Source organism: Acomys minous (assembly GCF_964271855.1).
Source record: "Acomys minous genome assembly, chromosome: 9".
In the NCBI taxonomy this organism is placed as follows: domain Eukaryota; kingdom Metazoa; phylum Chordata; class Mammalia; order Rodentia; family Muridae; genus Acomys; species Acomys minous.
Window position 1 is genome coordinate 77,017,848 of NC_140490.1, and position 19,038 is coordinate 77,036,885.

General features: G+C 41.4%; 2 protein-coding genes across 16 annotated transcripts in view; one reads left to right on the forward strand and one right to left on the reverse strand.

The window, feature by feature from the left end:
• TBCE (tubulin folding cofactor E) overlaps positions 1-3,501 on the forward strand; it is a 37,857-nt gene extending 34,356 nt beyond the window's left edge. For 7 of the 8 annotated variants that reach the window (XM_084794177.1, XM_084794181.1, XM_084794175.1 and 4 more), the window contains 4 exons: positions 164-232; positions 1,215-1,274; positions 2,998-3,089; positions 3,274-3,501. In XM_084794177.1, coding sequence (XP_084650303.1) covers positions 164-232; positions 1,215-1,274; positions 2,998-3,089; positions 3,274-3,366 — 314 coding nt within the window. In that variant the 3' untranslated portion in view covers positions 3,367-3,501. Of the gene's footprint in view, positions 1-163; positions 233-1,214; positions 1,275-2,997; positions 3,090-3,273 lie in introns of those variants that run through there. The other variant, XR_014781465.1, reaches the window with a different exon arrangement.
• Positions 1-19,038, reverse strand: part of B3GALNT2 (beta-1,3-N-acetylgalactosaminyltransferase 2) — a 49,614-nt gene that overhangs the window by 8,188 nt on the left and 22,388 nt on the right. For 4 of the 8 annotated variants that reach the window (XM_084794183.1, XM_084794184.1, XM_084794185.1 and 1 more), the window contains exons 6-12: positions 14,868-14,978; positions 10,959-11,037; positions 10,252-10,453; positions 7,394-7,519; positions 6,610-6,769; positions 5,959-6,015; positions 4,356-4,515 (exon numbers count right to left, since the gene is read on the reverse strand). In XM_084794183.1, the coding sequence (XP_084650309.1) occupies positions 4,375-4,515; positions 5,959-6,015; positions 6,610-6,769; positions 7,394-7,519; positions 10,252-10,453; positions 10,959-11,037; positions 14,868-14,978 (876 nt within the window). In that variant the 3' untranslated portion in view covers positions 4,356-4,374. Of the gene's footprint in view, positions 1-3,827; positions 4,516-5,958; positions 6,016-6,609; positions 6,770-7,393; positions 7,520-10,251; positions 10,454-10,958; positions 11,038-14,867; positions 14,979-19,038 lie in introns of those variants that run through there. The other 4 variants (XM_084794188.1, XM_084794182.1, XM_084794189.1 and 1 more) reach the window with 2 other exon arrangements.

Genomic DNA, 19,038 nt, shown 5'->3' on the forward strand with positions numbered 1-19,038 from the left:
CTCCTGACCTTCCACCAAGCAGCTGTGCAGGAGGAGGGTAATTCCAGGCTAATTGATCTGTGATGCTGACTTGGTCCTGGGAGAGGCTCTGTTCACACAAACATTGTTTCTTTATTGTGGCCTCTGGCTTATTAATCCCCTTATTTCTTCTTTTAAAAAACAGAATATGGTGCACCTGAAGATGAGGAACTCAAAACACAACAGCCATTCATGCTCAAAAATCAGCTACTAAGTAAGAATCCTTTCACACAGCTGCCTTGTACTGGGTCTTGGGCGTGAAGCAAATGGGGACAGCTTGCTTGATAGGGATGAAGTGCGTTTCTCTCAGGGCAGCAGGTCTGCATGTTGTGGTGACCCCAACCATAAAGTTATTTTCATTGCTACTTCATAAGTATAATTTTGGTACTGTTGTGGACTGTATATAAGTATCTGTGTCTTCCACTGGTCTTAGGTGACTCCCGTGAAAGGGTCCTTTGACCCCCAAGGGGGTTATGACCCTAAGGTTGAGAACCACTGTCTTAGGTAGTAATCATCTCCAGCTCACTCAGTCTGTGTTGGGCATCCTGTTAGCTCCCGTGCTGCAGACTCACTGAATAGCCTTTCAGGTGTAGGAGGGAGCAGAGTGGTGATAAGCAGAACCCTAGCTAAACTGTCTGGAAGGAGTACGGAGGGAAAGAAAGTGACAGAATGGCTGGGTCAGCTGTCGGAGACAAGAGCTTGTTATATGAACCCAGGCAGCCATGGACTCATTATCGTCCTCCTTGAGCCTCCCTAGTGCAGGGGCTGTGAAAGTTGGTGGGGAGCGTGGGGTGGGTGGTGGTGGTTTTGGTTATTTTGGTTTTTTTTTTTGAAAGAAGGTCTCATAGCTGGCATATGTTGTCTAGTCTGGCTTTCAATTTGTGGCAATCCTACCACAGCCTTTCAAGATAGGATTACAGCCTGGAATTACAGGTGTGCACTACCATGCCCAGCTTTATGGAAATAATAGAAAAATTTAATTACATCACTGAAAATCACTTATGAGGACTGAGCCAAGTTGTGGTAAACTGCTGCATTCTCTGGCAATCTCTTTGCCTATACATTTTTATTTACTGGTGCTAGTCATCAAACAGATTGTGTGCTCTACTCAGAGGCACAGTCACAATTCTGTGTGCATGCATGCTATAATTCCCTGCTATAGATTATAAGTAATCTTTCCCCCCTTTTCCTTAAAGCATTGAAGATAAAATGCTCAAACAAACTTGAACAGCAAGTATTAGAAAAGCAGTTGCCAGGTAAGAACACACCTGACTCTGCTGTCCGAGTGGGTAGAGCTAGCTGGAATGTGAACTTTTTAGTTCATGTAGTACCTCAGGACTCAGGATGTTTTCATTAGTGCTTAATCTAAAACACAACAAAGTTTCAGGCTCTCCAGGATGCCATTGGCTGATCTGGAAAACACTTTCGTTAAATTTGTGAGCACTGCCTGTGATGGTGGTGGGGTCTTACTGTGTTACTCTGATCTTGAACTCTGATGCCTGCCTGCTTCTGCTTGCCAAGTGCTGGGGTAAAATGCCATGTGGCCCACACCTGGACCACAGATGTGAGGACTTGAGTGCCCCTGACAGGAATCAGTCACCACACCAACTTTAGGCTCACAGATAGATGCTCTGGGCCTTTTCTTCTCTAGAGATTATTCCCTGATCAAGAGAGAAGTCAGTGCTTTTAAACAACTTGGATATTTAGAATCCTTAAAAAAAAAATTTGTACTACTGGAACTGAGTTACTATTAGGAAAATAAATGCTTTTGGATCAACCTAACTGACCTTAGACTTGCACTGAAAAGAATCTGCCCATTTTTAAGCATGACACAGTTCTGTATATTCTCAAGATTAACTTCATTCACAGCTAAATGCTGATGGGCTAGATTTAAAGCTAGGAGCATGTGAAGAAATGGAAACATGAATCTGACCGACTCTAGTCAATACATCTCCTTGTTTGCCGAACAGTGTAGTAATTTCACAGTGTGCATTAACTTCTTGTTGCTCTGAAAAAATACTCAAGCCATGTAAGGAAGGTTTATGCTGACCATGGAGGAAAGGAATTGCTGGGAGTGTGGCAGTGTCACATTAGGTCTGTACTAGGGTAGCACAGCCATGCTGGCAGTCAACCTGTCTTCTCCCTTTCCCTTCCTTAGTCAGTCTGGGACCCCGCCCACTCCTCTCTAGACACAGTTAACTTGATCAATCACATTCAGGGTAGTATGGCAGTCAAAGTGGATCACAAACAGGAAAAGGCTAGTTTTATTCTAAAATAGAGATTTATTATCACAAGTTGCATAAAAACACAGCATTTATAAAAACAATTTTTATAGAAAAATATTTGACTACATTGTGATCTTTGTGGGATACCACACTATTGCTGTACTTTCAGCTAAAGCTTCAGAGAAACTAAAATTCTTAATCAAAATATCCACTATGTACCACAGCCTGTCTTTGGAAAGAAGTTCCTAGTGTGTTCTGAATGGACCAGAGCATTTGTTCTTCTGAGTGGCCTTCCCATACCTAGTGGTCATGTGTGTGCACATCCTGATGGTGACCGGATAAGCATGCTGGGAGGGACCTCATCAACCCTTTAGGACTATGCTCTCTTCTAGAGGGAAAGTAAGGCTGAGAGGTGTCCTCAAGGCCCCACTCCAGGGATCTTCAGCAACCCCTTAGGAAGTTATCACAAAGGCCTTTTTTTTTCTTCCCCTCAGTGAGGTGATTATTTCTGGTTACTCAGATTGAGGAAGAAATAGTAAATGCTACTAAAATGGTATGACACCTCACTGACCACTTAGGTCAAACATTGTCTCCATTTCCCAGTTTGCAAAAAAAAAATAAATAAACTCAAACCTTTAGTCACTTAGTATCTTAGGTAAACTGATGCTAAGATAAACAGATCATGGCTGCCTCACTTGAGCTATCTCTACATTTAGTCCTCATGAGAGAAATAGACTTTTCTTTTCTTTGATAGATTCCATGACAGTTCAAAAGGTAAAGGGACTGCTGTCACGTCTTCTCAAAGTTCCTGTGTCAGAACTTCTGTTGTCCTATGAAAGTCCCAAGGTAAGTTGCTAAGCAGAAACACAAAGCTAAGCTTAAGCTCCCCACAGTAGCATGAGCCACACTTCAGATTCTAAACAGAGGCAGCCTTTTGACTTCTCAAGTCACCTGCCATTGGATGGTGGCATGTCGAACATGTGTCAGCAATCTGTTTTACTCATTCCTCCTCACTTTGTTCTAATTTTAGATGCCTGGCAGAGAAATTGAACTAGAAAATGACCTACAGTCATTACAGTTTTATTCTGTGGAGAATGGAGATTGTCTACTGGTACGATGGTAACAGTCCAATCATAAGAGTTTAGTGGCTGGCATGTAAATACACCAGAAACAAAAACTTTGCTCTCACAAAGGATGTATGTTTTGTTGGAAAAAGACCATTTGGTTGTATATTAATAAAGGCTTTGATTACTAGTGATTTTTTTCTACTTTGTTTTCACAGCTTTACCCTTATGTGATGTAAATATGAAGTAGAAACAGTCTAAATCTGAGTAGAGATAACATCTGCTGTGGGCTACATACTATTTTAAAAAGCTTACTATAGTGATTTGGTTGGTTATTCTGAGAAATGTCCCTTAAGCTAAGGAAACATATCTTCTACTCTGTGCAATATACTCCCCCTACATTATGCCTCTACGGAGCCTGTCTTACACGGTAAACATGAGGCAAGGCACAGTGCCTTCTCTACTTCCCTGTGACACTGACCCCTGAGGTGTTTACTTTTACTCACACTCACAGAAACAGTTTAGTGAGAGTAAATGTCTCAGTACATGCTGAGACATTCAGGATTTACATTAAATGCTGAAAGAAATCGTGGCACATATGTAAATAAACATCTTAAGCAAGATCCCAAGTATTTCCTTTTCAAGGCCAGGTTGCCCATATCAAAGATCCACAAACTGGTATTTCCAGCAACCCAGACTTTGGTATATGTGGCCCCCCTTGCACCACAATGCCAGCATCTTTGTAGATTCTTTCTGGCCTAATTAAATTATGCAGAGCTATTTTGTAATCCTGGTTGAGATTTAAGTGGAGTTATTACAATTTTTTTAATTTTGCCAGTTTTAACCAAAAATGATAATGATGAATTGCTAATTAGCAAGTGATCAGGAATTAGCAGTATTTTTTATAAAATAATTTGGATTTAAATAATTTTCCACTTTATAAATAAAAACTTAAGCCACAGTATCAGTTGAGTCATTAAGATCTGTGCAGTCTAGTAATACCCTAGTGCTTACAGCACACTACCAGCCATGGGCTCTCCTCACTTACAGTCCCTGGTCTTTGAGGATCACCGCACTCTTGCTTCGCACTGACAAGGATCCCCACACAGTTCCTTCAGTTCCCACAGTCTGCTCAGTTCTTCTGGTGAGTACTGAGGAGAAGACAACATTCCTGTCTCACAGGTTTTCTCACACAGCCACAGGCTGTCCTGTTGAGAAACAAAATATTAGACAGAACCAGGAAACAATATATACGGGACACCTAAATGTACCCTACCAAAGCTGAACAACTCTTGAGATTTGGGCTGGGAGATGGCTCCTGATTTTGGGAATCCACCACGGCTTCATAGTCCTCAGGCTGCAGTGTGAACATTAAACGCCACACTACCCCATATGTATGCAGTCACTATATTATCAGCTAAGATAAATACATTAATAGTCTTAGAGTCAGCATAAGCAATTCTATGAAAACAAGTACAGGGAGCACAAATGAATACTTTATTCCCTTTTAGAGAGAGCGGTACTCTGCACTGTACTATGTCTTTGTAAGTTATCTCATTTAACTTAAATGCAATGAGAGTGAAACAGAATCCCTCCTATTACTATGCTGTAAGAAAAGCAGGCATGTCCAAGACTCCTGACCTGAGTGCCATACTCCTTGGCAGAATAACAATGTTTATATGAAGAAACATACTGACTCCAAGAACACAAATCCTAGGTAAAATCAAAATCTTTTAAAACCATGCTAATTCTGATGGGCATAGGGGCTGCTAGAACTGACATGTGCCTTGGGGGCACCTGATGATCCCTGTTTCTAACAAACACCTAGAATGAGGGACTCACCAACTCCATGCCTTGAGTACATGGAAGGAACAAAGCTTCCTGTCCAAGAGGCTCTTCAGCTCCAGAAGGCAACGTCAAGTATTTAAAGATGACAATGCCTCCACAGGGCAGGACAAAGTGACTATCCTATGTGTGACTGTTTATAGTTAATAAAGGATCTTGATACACCAACAACAAGCTCCACAGCCTATGCAAACTACGGGCCACAATGCTCAGATTCTTTGAGAAGGCTGAGAGTCTGCTGCAGCGGCAGGACTCAGGCTAAGCTGACAGGGTGTGTATTCCTGTCCCTGCTGAGTAAGTGTGGACTGTTCTGTACGCCTATAGCCAGAGTAGGAGGAGCAAGAATTCAGAAATCAATACAACAAACGAGGCAAAAGCTTGTCTTCCCAGCTCCAAGGTTCCTACCTCCAATTTAGCTATTTGCACACACATTTACCCACCTTGGCTCCTTATTAATAAAATACTAGGTAAAATCAGAAGAATTAAGAGGTCTTCTCACTGACATGTGGCAGAAACTCAAGTCAACAAATTATAAATTGTAAAACTATGAGGACTTTCTGATCAAATTTGAAGACCTAATTCTATCTTATGGGTAAGGGAAGGAACTTTGATTCATAGCATTTCCTTTTGGTTTACACACAGATACACGGTCTGAGGAATAATGAGGTAGAGTGTTATGATTTAAGAGCACAACTGGGATGCCAGAAGGCTTTCATTTCCTGTGCTAAGAGTGGGGTGTTCAGTACGTAAGCTCACTTGCATACCTACCAGAGCCCTGACGTCAGCAGCCCCATATACCTGCTTACCTGGTGTCTTTTAGGTCCTATGGCTGCCATCCAAATGCCCATGCTGACATCTTCACCCTACTCATGGTCAAAAGCAAACTTTTAATGTTTTTGTAACTAAAGGCCAAATGTAGACTACACTAGAGTGAGCTAGAGATGGGAGACAGGAAGCATACAGCGAACACACAAGCTCTTTCCTCACGGGCCTTACACCAACACAATAGAGTGTGCTATGGATCTAGTAACTGGGCATATTGGTCCTAGACACTATATCCAGGTCAGGAGAAAGAAGGGACTTCTTTAGTTTCTTTCTTTTTTTTTTTTTTTTGAGACAGGGTTTCTCTGTGTAGCCTCGGTTGTCCTGAACTCGCTTTGTAGACCAGGTTGGCCTCGAACTCACAGCGATCCTCCTGCGTCTGCCTCCCAAGTGCTGGGATTAAAGACGTACATAGCTTCTTTCTTATGAACAGAAGTATTTACATTCCTCCAGAGAATACACTTGCAAATGAAGACTGAAAACAGTGTAAGCAGGCCGAAAATATACAGGAATAGTCATCGTGGCCAAAGTCTGAGAGGTGGCAGGACTATGTCCCTAAGAAAGGACAACCATGGTAAGCTGGCTCTGCTTCAGTGACATCTCAGGACGTTGGACTGGATGAGTGATCTTGTTACCTGATAGGTCTTTAACCTTCCAGAGTTGCCTGCCAGCCAGTCGACGATATCCTTGGAGATCACGTACCCTGACCCACATGCAAAGGCAGGGTAAGCTGGGCTGGGGTATTCCAGCTCCTGCCACTTTCCAGTTCTGTCCACTGCCCAATTCAACCTGAAACTGAGATGTTACACAAGTGGCTTCTTTGTAGTAGCTAACCACATCCTTCTACTACATTTCTTTGCTCACTGTCAAGGGATGAGCTTACAGAGCAGGGAAAAATTCTTGCAGCCTAAGGAAAGAAATTATGTACCCTAGAAATTATGTCGTCTACATAGATTAGTTAGGTAAGCTCTCAGCTCCTGAATGGAAGCTAAGGAAGCCCACCCTGTACTGTACATATTTAAATGAAACCAAACCCGCCAAATCACTAATCCTGCAGTGTTCCTAAGGACCAAAGACAATGGCTATGGAGATGTGTCATACATGATTCTAACAACAACAACAAAAAAAACATACAACAGCTTCCGAAGATCATGCACTTCTAAAACCACATCTTTGATTCCTAGTTAATAAACCTGAGATTTTTCAGTAGAATAATAATAATAATAATAATAATAATAATAATAATAATAATAATAATAATAATAATAAAAATCCCTCTAATTATAGTGATAGCATACTAACTAGTCCAGGATAGTATAAGCAGTAAGGAATGTCTTAACATTTTTTCTTGTAGAAATTCTAAATTAATTACACTTAGTCAAGTACAAGAATGCCAATGGCTGTCCATGTTTCACTTACTTTCCCCACCAAAAATTAGGCCCATCTAGATTCTTCTGAGCAATTCTATTAAACACAGCTTCTAAGTCTATGTAGCAGTCATCATCTGTCTTGAGCAGCAAACCAAAGCTGGTGGTTTCCACAGTCCTGTTGACAGAAAGAGATAGGCAAGTCAGTGCAGCCCTGGAAGGAGCCACTGTGCACCTTGGCGTCTTATCCTGCACACAGAGAAGCTATCACTGTGGCCATCAACTCTAGTTGGTCCTCACTTGACCAACTGGAATAACAGGAATGACAAGTCTGACTGAAGTAGAACATCTGTTCTAATAAGTGCTTCCCAGTCACTCTCCACAGACAGCAGACAGACCTACCTGTCCCTTGTCCCCTGGCCCATGTGAGCCTAATCACAAAGCCCAGGATCATGGACAGGTATCAGACCTGAAGTTCTCACTTAGAACACTGTGAACAAGGTGTGTTATGAAATGGGCCAGGTGTGGTGGGAAGCAGAGGCAGGTGGAGCTCTTGAGTTCTAGGCCAGCCAAGAGATACTGAGTGAGACGGTCTCAAACTTTTTTTAAATGGATACATTATGGGTTAAAACATGACTTACAGGCCAGGCATAGTGGCACATGCCTTTAATCCCAGCACTCAGGAGGCAGAGTCAGGTGGATAGCCGTGAGTTTGAGGCCAGCTGGTCTACAAAGTGAGTCCAGGTCAGCCAAGGCTACACAGAGAAACCCTGTCTCGAAAAACCAAAACAAACCATGACTTACAGCATGCAAGCATATTTGTCTTTGGAAACAATTCCAGCACTTAAATTATCATAAACAACCCTCTGGAAGAACCGGGGGGTAGGGGAGCAGTGTGTGTGTGTGTAATGTGTGTGTGTGTTTTACTTCATTTCTCTAGACACCAATCAAATGGTAAAGCCAGATTCTGTACCTCACTGTTGGTCCTTGCACATCTGTCTGTAAGTAAAAACTTGTCAGGGAACCAGTCAGTACTTACTGTGTAGACCAAGCTGGCCTCATAAATCTACCTACCTCTGCCTCTGGAGTGATGGGGCTAAATGTGCACCACCAAACTCAGCCTTTTCAGTTATTTCTAACAGTGTAACAGTATTTGCCAATCAGAAATAAGCTTTTGACAGATATTTAAGTCACTGGTGATTCTGTTGTGTAAATAAGGCCAAGTAATTAAACACTGAATTAAAATGTGGAAGGTAGCGCTAGAACCCGCACACTAGTAGAGCATCTGTCCTCTTTCCCATCCCCAGGGTTTCCCTCCCTCCACTCAAAGCATGCTAAGAACCAGAAGGTAGATAGTTGTGTGGGCTATGAGGAGCAAATGTAAAAACAGTTCTGCTGGGGTTTGGCAACAGAGGAAATGAGGGAAGGAAGCAGAAAAAACAGGGGATGTGTAAGGAACAGGACGAGGAAAGCATACTGAAGGTAGTCTCCACACTAAGTTCAATTTCCACACCTGGGAAGGAACTCTGTTAAAAATTCTAGTGTACCCACAACTACCCAAATCTAAGTTCTGACTTCTAATTCCTGAAACTCCTCATAGTGGCCTCATCCACACCTGGCACTCTAAGCGCTGGGATTTAAGGTGTGCCACAGCAGCCTGGCTGTGACAGGCTCTTATCTATTGCTGTCTAGATGCAGTCCTGATATTCCAGATGCTTCTGCTTTCCACCCACAGATGACTCCAAAATAACAATAATTAGCCCCCATGAGGAAATGATTCCTTCAACAAACTAACTGGACAATCTAGAACTCAAGTCTCCAAGAAAACATATCCAGAATGCACTTTGAACTTCCACCTGAGAAGAGAAGTGAAGAAAGAGATCTGGTAGGCTTTTCTAAGAAATAAGTCAAGGTTTCAAAAGATAAGGAAAAAGTGTAAAATTCCAGTCAGGCACGGACAACTCCAGGGAGTCAGTACCTCAGCCATGTGAGAGAGCAAGTGTTTCTCAGCACATCAGTACAGCCACAGTAACTGTATGTTAAAATTCTAACGAAATATTGTCACAAATGTAAAGTACAGCCAAAACCTAAGAACCACTGGAGGCTCTAGGAAGTTAGGAGACAAGCAGGGTTTTTATTTGTTGTCTTTCAGAGCCTTGCTATGTTGTAAAAGCTGGTCTTAAGCTTGTAGGCACAAAGGAACCTTCTGTCTCAGCCTCCATGCAGCGGGGACAAAACTCAGGCACCACTGCATGTATCCCAATGCAACAAGTTTGGAAGTTGATGGAGTAGAGACCAGCAATGCAAGGAGGATATTTAGTTGAGCAGAATTCAGATTAGGAACCTGGTATGAATATAACTAGGGAACTGGGTGATTAGGTAGTAGTAAAAGTAAAAAGGGAGCATTTCCAGGCTCACTGATTTCATTCAATGCTACACTGAGACACACAGGGTACACAGGAATGAACCAAAGGAAATTAATTTTTGTTTTGTTTGTTTTGACCACTTAACATCCACTCTATAGATCTGTTCATCTAAATGAGAAAGCAACAGCATGTTAGAGGATGACTTCAGAAGGAGCCAGGTGCTGAAGAGTTGGGTCAGCAGTTAGAACTATGTGCTGCAGAGGAGCCACCCATTTGGCTGCTGGTACTCATGTAGGACAGCTTACAACTGTGTGGAAGCCTAGTTCCAGACGTTCTGACGCCTTCTTTTGGCCTCTGAAGACACCCACACTTACACAGCAAAGAGACACATACATGAATTTAAAAATGTGTGTGTGTGTATGCACCCAGGTTATAATAGGTCATATCCTGGGTGATAAGTCTTTTGAATTTTGAAATCTCAGGGTTTGATGTTTCTAAAACAAAATAAAGCAAATTACAGCTACCCATTAGCTACACAACCTACCATCTATAGAAGTTCAGTAACTTTGCAGGAACATTCCGGTAAGTATCCACGACATCCACAAAGACAATGTCATCATAGACACTGCTTTCCTCCTGCAGTAAGGCATCTTCCACTAGCAGATCCTGTATGTGATCCGCAAGTCTCTGGGGCCGAGAATGAAGGCTTCGTAACAGTGCGTCACCTTCTGAAAAGGAAAAGCTGACTGTTGAAGAAAAAAAAATGCTACAGCACATTCGAGACTCAGAACCTGAAAATGTTACCAAAATTCCTTCCTCAAGGAAGCCAGCAGAGCACTCGTTCACTAGGGTCCTCAGGGAGGGCAGGGTTAGTCAGTAAAGCCTCCTTGTGATGTGACATTAGAGGTACTATCTTACGTGGGCACCACAATGTTCTCTGCACCACTGTTTCGTTATGCCGGGGAAACAACAAAACTGGAACCAACAGAAAGAGTCCAGCTATGCTTTACTTGTATAACAGAATGCATGCCTTTAAAAAGTCATCTTTTTTGGCTTGGTTTTGGAGACAGGGTGTTGCCACCCAGGATGGCTTTGAAGTCATCATCTTTCTACAGTCTCTTAAGTGTCAGCATTTCAGGCATACAACATTGTACCTAGCTCAATAAGAGACTTTTAACATGACAAGATGACCTTTCACAGCAAATTATAAAACAAGGGTAGGCACAGAGGCATTTGCACTAGCCAACTTACCCTGAACAGTGTAGATAAAGCCACCTGCAACTCCCTCCACACCTTCCATGAATTCATGAGGCAGTGCCCCTTCCCCAGCCTGAAAGGAATGAAAACAAAAGTGCTCAGGCATTTCATGGCTAACAGTGAATGTATTACAAATGCAGAGCTGAACCAGCAGAAGCCCCAAGGTGCCTGCCCTACAGCAGATACTGATGCCTTTCATTTGTATTTATTCCTTTATTTTTACTTTATGTGCACAGATATTTTGTATACATGTATGTATGTCTACCACCACATTCAGTGCAGGGCCATAGAAGGTCAGAGGAGGGCACCATACTCCAAGGCTGGTGCCACTATGTGGGTGCTGGGTACCCAACACAGGTCCTCTGATGAGCACTGTGGTGGTTTGAGCAAGAATGCCCCCTTCTCCCCTATAGGCTCATATATTTGAATATTTGGTCCCTAGGTGGTAGGACTGTTTGGGAAAGATTAGGAGGTGTGGCCTTGTTGGAGGAGATGTGTTAGTGGGATGGGCTTCTGAGGGCTCAAAAAGCCATTCCCAGTTAGTTCTTTGTCTCAAGCTTGTGGATCAAGATGTAAATTCTCAACTACTGTTTTAGTACCAAGCTTGCCTGTCTGCTGCCAGGCTCCATAATATGGGTTTTAACCACTGGGAACTGTGAGTCCCAGATTAAACACTTTCTTTTATAAGATGCCTTGGTCTTGTCTTACCACAGCAATAGAAAAATAAGGAATATACGCAGACAGTGCTCTGGACCACTAAAGCCACCTTACCAGCCCTTATGCCATGGATTTAAAGTATCAGGATGGCTCTGACCCAGTGCTCAGAATTCCAACTTAAAGCTGAATAAATGTTCTTATACCCACAACCACAATAGTACAAAAACCAACTTAGTTTATATCTAACTCTATTGCTTTAAAAAACAAGGAATTATCACCTTCCCACTCCCCACAAATTCACACGAATCTGACGAGATCTTAGTGCGCTTGAGAATTCAGGGGCCATGCAGAGTAAAGGTTCTTTAAACCATCATCTGTTCCCAACAAATCAGATGCAAACTGACTTCCTACCGCTGTTGAACTGACACCAGCCATCAGTCTTGCCTCTCAGAGGCACTTTCATCAGTCACCTCTTCACAAGTCACCCCATTCACTGAACTGCTGCCTTCTCTATGATGTGCTCCAATATGGCTGCCTTCCAGAATAGAGCCGAAACTGTCAAAAGCAGTCATCAGTGCTTTCACAGTATTTCCTTTTGTGAGATGGCATACTGTGTGGCTACTCTTTCTTTTAAGCAGATCTCAGTGGAGAAGGACTCTCTCTACATAACACCATTTTGAGGCAACTAAAGAGTATTCTGAGGTCACTGTGAATAACATGCATTTAATTTAAAATATAGTTTGTAGCGGAATGTTGTAGATTTCAAGTCTAATTCCATAACTGTATACTTTCTTTTTAAACTTCAGTATGTTCTACTTGTTTTGGCTTGTTTAAATTTTAACAATAATCTAGTAATCATATTCTGGTTTGATTTCTGTTGTTGTGATAAACACTGTTGAAAGGCAACTTCCTTCAAGAAATTGATTACTGGGTTACACTTCCAGGTCACATGCATCACTGTGGGAAGTCATGGCAGGAACTAAAGCATGCACTTAGAGGCAGGCCTGCTAACTACTCCACTTAGAGGCAGGCCTGCTAACTACTCCATGTAGCATTATCTCTAACCAGGAAACTCAGCAGACATCAGGGAGGACTACTGCTGGATGGGTCACTCACAGACTGTTCTTAGCTGGCTTTTTTATACAGCCCAGAACCACCTGTCCAGAGAATAGTGTCACCCACAGTGAACTGGGCTGTGCATCAATCAACAGTCAAGATATAGACATGCCCATAGGCCTCAGGCCACACCTCTCTAAGATGACTCTAGGCTGTACAAAATGACATTTAAACCTAACTAGGACTCTTGTTTATTAACTTTTCTCAAAGGTCACAGCCTAGCTTTAAGTTTTCCTGACATCATCACTTACTGGCAGGGAGAAGACTTGGTGGAATTGTTCCTGCTCAGGGTCTTCTTCCCCGAGTAGCTGAATGTTCAAGGTGTCTCTGACCCCTCCCACCCCCATCTTTCCTCCAAAGCAGATCATTAGTCTCTACAGCTGAACTTAAGTCTTCAACTCAGAAGGAAACTTATTTCCTTAGTGTAACACATTCAAATATTAAGGAATTTGGGTGTGTCCTAGATATTTTTAAGTTTCACAAATAGAAGGTAGCATGATATTAAAGGCACCTGTGATGAAATAGTTTATAATAAAAATTATGGTTCCATTCCATAAAATTCTTCTATCTTAGACAAATAACAGGTAAAATACCTACAAGGTTACGGGTATAATTACATGTGAATTTGTGGTCCATTTATTTAATATATTTTCTTTTAAACATTTTAAAATTACATTTATTTATTTGTAGAGTGTACGTACATGGGTGTGCCTACTGAATTAGGTTATTAGGCTTGGCATCACATGCCTTCACCTGCTGAGGCATCCGGTCAACCCCTAACTTATCTATCTATCTATCTATCTATCTATCTATCTATCTATCTATCTATCTATCTCGTATCTATGTGCCTACACACCAGAAGAGGGCACCAGGTCTCATTACACATGGCTGTGAGCCACCATGTAGCTGCTGGGAACTGAACTCAGGTCCTTTTGGAAGAACAGACAGTGCTATTAACCTCTGAGCCATCTCTCCAGCCTTACTTTTTCCCTGGACTATGGACCTGTGATGGATTAATTGTGCCTGCCTTACAGTGGTTGTGCAAGAAATGCTTTCTGATTAAGTAATAAATCACATGGCACTCATTTTAAAACCAAGAATTATTTCATGTGAGCAGGCTAACATTCAAGAGATTAAACTTCTACATTTAAATGCCAAGTATCTTCCTATTCACTAGACTAAGTACCAAGGGGAATGGCAAGGCTGTCTGCAACTTCACCACAACATGCCTCTTGCTTGATAGGTCTATCTATATCATTACTATTCTATGCTTGAGAAATTTACCTGAGGAAAATCTGAATGAGAAATATGATTCAGAAACTCCAGAGTTGCTTCAAAATAAAACAAAAGCAAGTTAGCTCGCCAACTGCCCCCCCTGCCTCTCTCAAGACAGCATGATGCTATCTATGTTGCCCAGGCTGGCCCTGAACACTAATCTTCCAGCTTTAGCTTGAGCAGCGAGCTGGGGCCATAGGCATAGGACATTGTGCTCAGCTTAATATTGTGGTAGACAGTGTTTGGTTTTTTTGAGACAGGGTTTCTCTGTGTAGCCTTGGCTGTCCTGGACTCACTTTGTAGACCAGGCTAGCCTCAAACTCACAGAGATCCGCTTGCCTTTGCCTCCCCGAGTGTTGGGATTATAGGTGTGTGCCAATGTACCCGTTAGGTAGATAGTATTTTAACTAACATTTTGCTAGCAAGGCAAAATAGCCAACTATGAAGAAATGTTTCTTTTCTTCCTTTCTTACTCTGCAGCTAGCTGCACTCAAGTTTAGGGCAATGTTGCTGCTTAAGCTTCCTGAGTGCTGAGAACACCGGTATAAAGTACTATGCTAAGCTATGAACAAATGCTGCTAAAAATTGCTCACTGAAAAACTTGAGAAATAAAACATCATACTTAAAAATGTAACAATCTTAAGGCAAAGCTATATTATTCATTAATATTGGAGCTACAGGAACATGCAGCTCAAGCTGTTCATCTTCACTCCAATAACTCAGCAACACTTTCTACTAACCGTACTCAGAAAGCAATGCTTGAAACTGCCTGGGATAAAAGTAAACTCTGAACTTTCTATGCACATAAAATAGTTAATGTTTCTAACCAACCCAAACAAACAGAGGGCAGCTTACTGTGATGACCCTGAGGACACCCCCTCCATCGTTCACTGTCACTCTGGGCAGGTTTCTGGACACGAGGCCATGGAGATCTTGGCTTTCCCACACGATTGTACCTTCAAAGCTCTTTGGGGGAAAATGATAGTGAATCAATTTGTTTATTCTTATTACTTAGGCTCATAGAAAGTACTTACATAAAACTTTGGAAAGAATGTCATCTCCCCCTCCCCCAAAACACATCAGTTATAATTTCAAGCCACAACTTGAACATTTCACTGTTAGCAGTCACTCAGAGTTCATAGATGCTACCTTGCTGTTCTGTGGTATCAATTTCCTAACATTACTACAACAGTCACAGCTGCTCTTCCTACTGTGGGAGTAACATGCCACTAAGCTGATGCTTCACTTACAGCTGTTGTCTGCTGACAGACACTTGAGAGAAACCAAATGGCTACTGTAACTTAGGCATGTTAAATGTCTCTTTCCCCCAATACTTTTATTTAAAATAAAGTCCCAGAGGTGGTAATTATTGGGAAAGGTGTGTTTATATGTTTATTTCAGCACATACTATCAAACTGCTTTTGAATAGTTATTTTTATTGATTTATTATTTATTAATTTATTAAGGTTATTAGCAAAGAATGAGAATGCCAACTTCACTGTATACTCTTCTATAAAATACAGGAAAAAATAAAGAGTTCAAGCAAATGTGATAGATTTTTAACATGTGCCTATCTAATATTTACCAAGCCATGGTTATACGTTGACTATCAGAAATGAAAACAGAATAGCCACTATGTTTAAATACTACCAACATTTGGCCACAGGCTCACTAGTAGAAAAAAAAAAAAGATTTTTAGCAAGAATTGGGGTAGATATTGCTCAGAAAGAATTTCTAATTACCCCCAAAGCAGTCTTGAAGTAGTTTGTGTCAGAAAGTGGGAGGCACACAACACCTTCAGAAGCATAAGCCTTTCACGGGCTGTGGCACCAGGTTAAGAAGAGGTGGGTTCTAAGATAGGCCAGATGCTTCTCTGTCCACCATGGTGCTATGAACCCTGTCCTTTGCTTGGAAGTAGAGAAGACTAGAGGTTGTCAGTAGGGTGGCAAAGGCTGGTAAGGAGAGAAGAACTAGGTGCTATGTAGTCCTGATGAGACTGAACAACACAGGTTCCCAGGGAACTGCCTGTAGGTTAAATTAATTCCTCTTTTACATAAAAAGAAATCACATTCCAATAATTAAGAAGAGCCTAAGAGTGAAGTTGAAGTTTAAGTAGTGACCTTGATAGCCTCCCAACAATCTGCCACTGGCCACCATACAAAAACTGAGCACAGAGAAGAATCTTGGCAATGCAACAATATGAAGGGTATTTAGGTATAAAGTGCCTGGTCATATCCCTTCTGGATGAAACATCACTTCAAAATACTCATTTTCTATTGCTATGATCAAGTTTAATGCCCAAATCAAGTACTATTCCAAGTCATGTTTTTAGAGATCCTGACAACCCAGGACAGAGGAAATTGTCATTCAAGTCACTCTTATGAGCCAACACCATAATGGATGAATATTGACAATGGCCCATAGTGTTATCACAGGGAATCTGATCACTACAATGTGCTAGGTCAGACCTGTAACCTGAGTGGACCCTGTTAAGACTAGACGGCCTGGGTTAGTCATGAATGCATCTTCTGGCAATGGCCTTTTGCCCTTTGTATGCTGTATTTTCTTCTAGAACTCAAACATCAGTAAAACTTGGAAGAAGCGAGAACACCTTAGAATTAGAATGGACAGGACTCGGGTCTAAGATCAAGGACAAATCCCATGATTCTGGTTTAGGTGGTTTAAGAAAATCCTAGGGGCTGAAGAGATGGCTCAGAGGTCAAGAGCACTGGCTGTTTTTCCAAAGGTCCTGAGTTCAATTCTCAGCAACCACATGGTGGCTCACAACAATCTATAATGACATCTGGTGCCCTCCTCTGGAGTGCAGGTACACATATGGGCAGAATACTGAAAAATAACAAATCTTTAGAAAGAAAGAAAGAAAGAAAGAAAGAAAGAAAGAAAGAAAGAAAGAAAGAAAGAAAGAAAGAAAGAGAAAAACCTAGACCCAAGACTGAAAACACAAGCAATGAGAAAGGCTGGAAGACCACAACACTTGAATGTCCAGGATCAGCTGGCACATCTGGAGTTCTCAGGACATCTGAGCAGTAATAAATGAAATGGCTCAAGTATGCTGAATAAAGTAAAACAGGTGGCCAACAGTCAAAACAGGAGATAGCTGTGAAAACTTTACCTTGAACCTACAAACAGAGAAAGTAAGGAAACAACATATCCTTCTCTGTCCCATCTATTCAGTAACATTTGGCATCTGGTGTGCTCTTTGCCAGTAGCTCTTCCTGGCACCCAACTCCATTTAGTGTATAACTGGACCATGATATAATTTCCATCAAGGTTCATCACCATGTAAACCCCCTGGAGCATGGTTTCCTCTGAAGCTGTCTATGAGGTATACACATACAGATGGGCTGCAGCAAGCATGCTCCCCATCCCAACCCAGGTCACAACTGGACAGTTACATCTCACACCTCCTCTTACAAACCTTTCTATTTTCTGTTTTAGGTTTCATAAAACTAGGAAACTCTTACAGTCCAAAACAACTACACAACTGGCAACTCTGTTTGAAAATCATAAACCTACTGACTCAGTGGGGAAAAAAAACAGTTATAGGTTAGGAAATGAATTATAAGTTATCTCACAAAATATTAAGTTATTACAAGCCCTTCCACATAATTCTTTTATGTATTACTTCTAATTTCTTATCTATAACAACACAGGAACTAAATCATATGAACACTAACAACTTCTTATGGACTAGAAAGATGGCTCCAGACTCATTTTTCATAAAAATATAAGTATAAGTAAGTGTCCATCAAACTAACAGTAATGTGCCTAGTGACTCAGCTGAATGACAAGTCCGTTTTGTACTGAAAGCAGTTTTAGGTTTCAACTGCATTATTAAGAAAAGTATACAATTAGAGGAATAACTTTTAAGATAAATACACAGTAGTTTTCACTTGAACTTGTGGCTCTCAGGGAGGCTTACACTTCAGTGGGCAGGCCGCAGGATGAACACAGGGTGACAAGCGGAGCTGCTGCTGCACGACTGCAGCTACTCTACAAGTGTGACTTGATGGCAAAGACAGGAGACCACCTGCTCCTCCTCACAGATGGATCACACCAAGGGGGGTTCTCATTTCTCTAGTAACACACAGGCAAAACCATCATCAAGGCCACTAGGTCCCATTAGGTTTGAAAAAAAAAATCCATAATACTAGGTTCCACAAAAAAAAATCCATAATGCCAGACATATTTCAGCAAGGTGCTGCATATGGTATGAAATCTAATTTCTAGAGGCTTATTATTTTCTTTTTATAAAGCTAATATGCATCTATTATAGCCTTTTAGAAAATGTATAAAATAAAATAAAAACCACCCCACATTCTCCCAATACCCACTAATAAACAAGTCTACTTTTCTCAGTATTTTTCTAAAGTAATGAAACACCTAGTATATTTACCTTAAAGCTTAAAAGAGAAGAAAGACTCTTAGGGATGCCAGTATTTAAAGTTCCTTCCAGGCAGGCAGAACTCCATGAGATGGCAGCCAGCCTACCTTCGTCTACATGGTGAGTTCCTGGGTAGCCAGTGCTACACAGCGAGACAACCACCACCACCACCAAAGAGCTGAAGTGGTTTTTGTGGAAGGGAGAAATGGAGTTTTCTTTAAGGTTGAGGCCACTGGAAGGCTGAGTACCGCTGGAGCGTGCTCAGGAGTATATGGACTACACAAATTGGACCTGACCATAAAAAAAATAAAATAAAGTAAAGTAAAATAAAATAAAAATAAAAATTCTTAAGGAGAACTTGAATATGGGTGATAAGAAGATGAGGGTTGATTCTGGAGGAGTTTGTGGGAGGGGCGAATATGATCAAAATAAGTTGAGTACGTTCTTAAGAATTGGTAAAAAGTTTTTAAATTGTAAAATGTAATGTAGCCAGAGCACTGCTGGAGTAGACAGGGCTTCTGTTATATTTATTTAAAAATTACTCTTTGACAGAAACAACAAACAAATCAACAAAGATCCTCCAGCTATTGGCATCCAATTCCTTAACTAAATTTTTAGTTT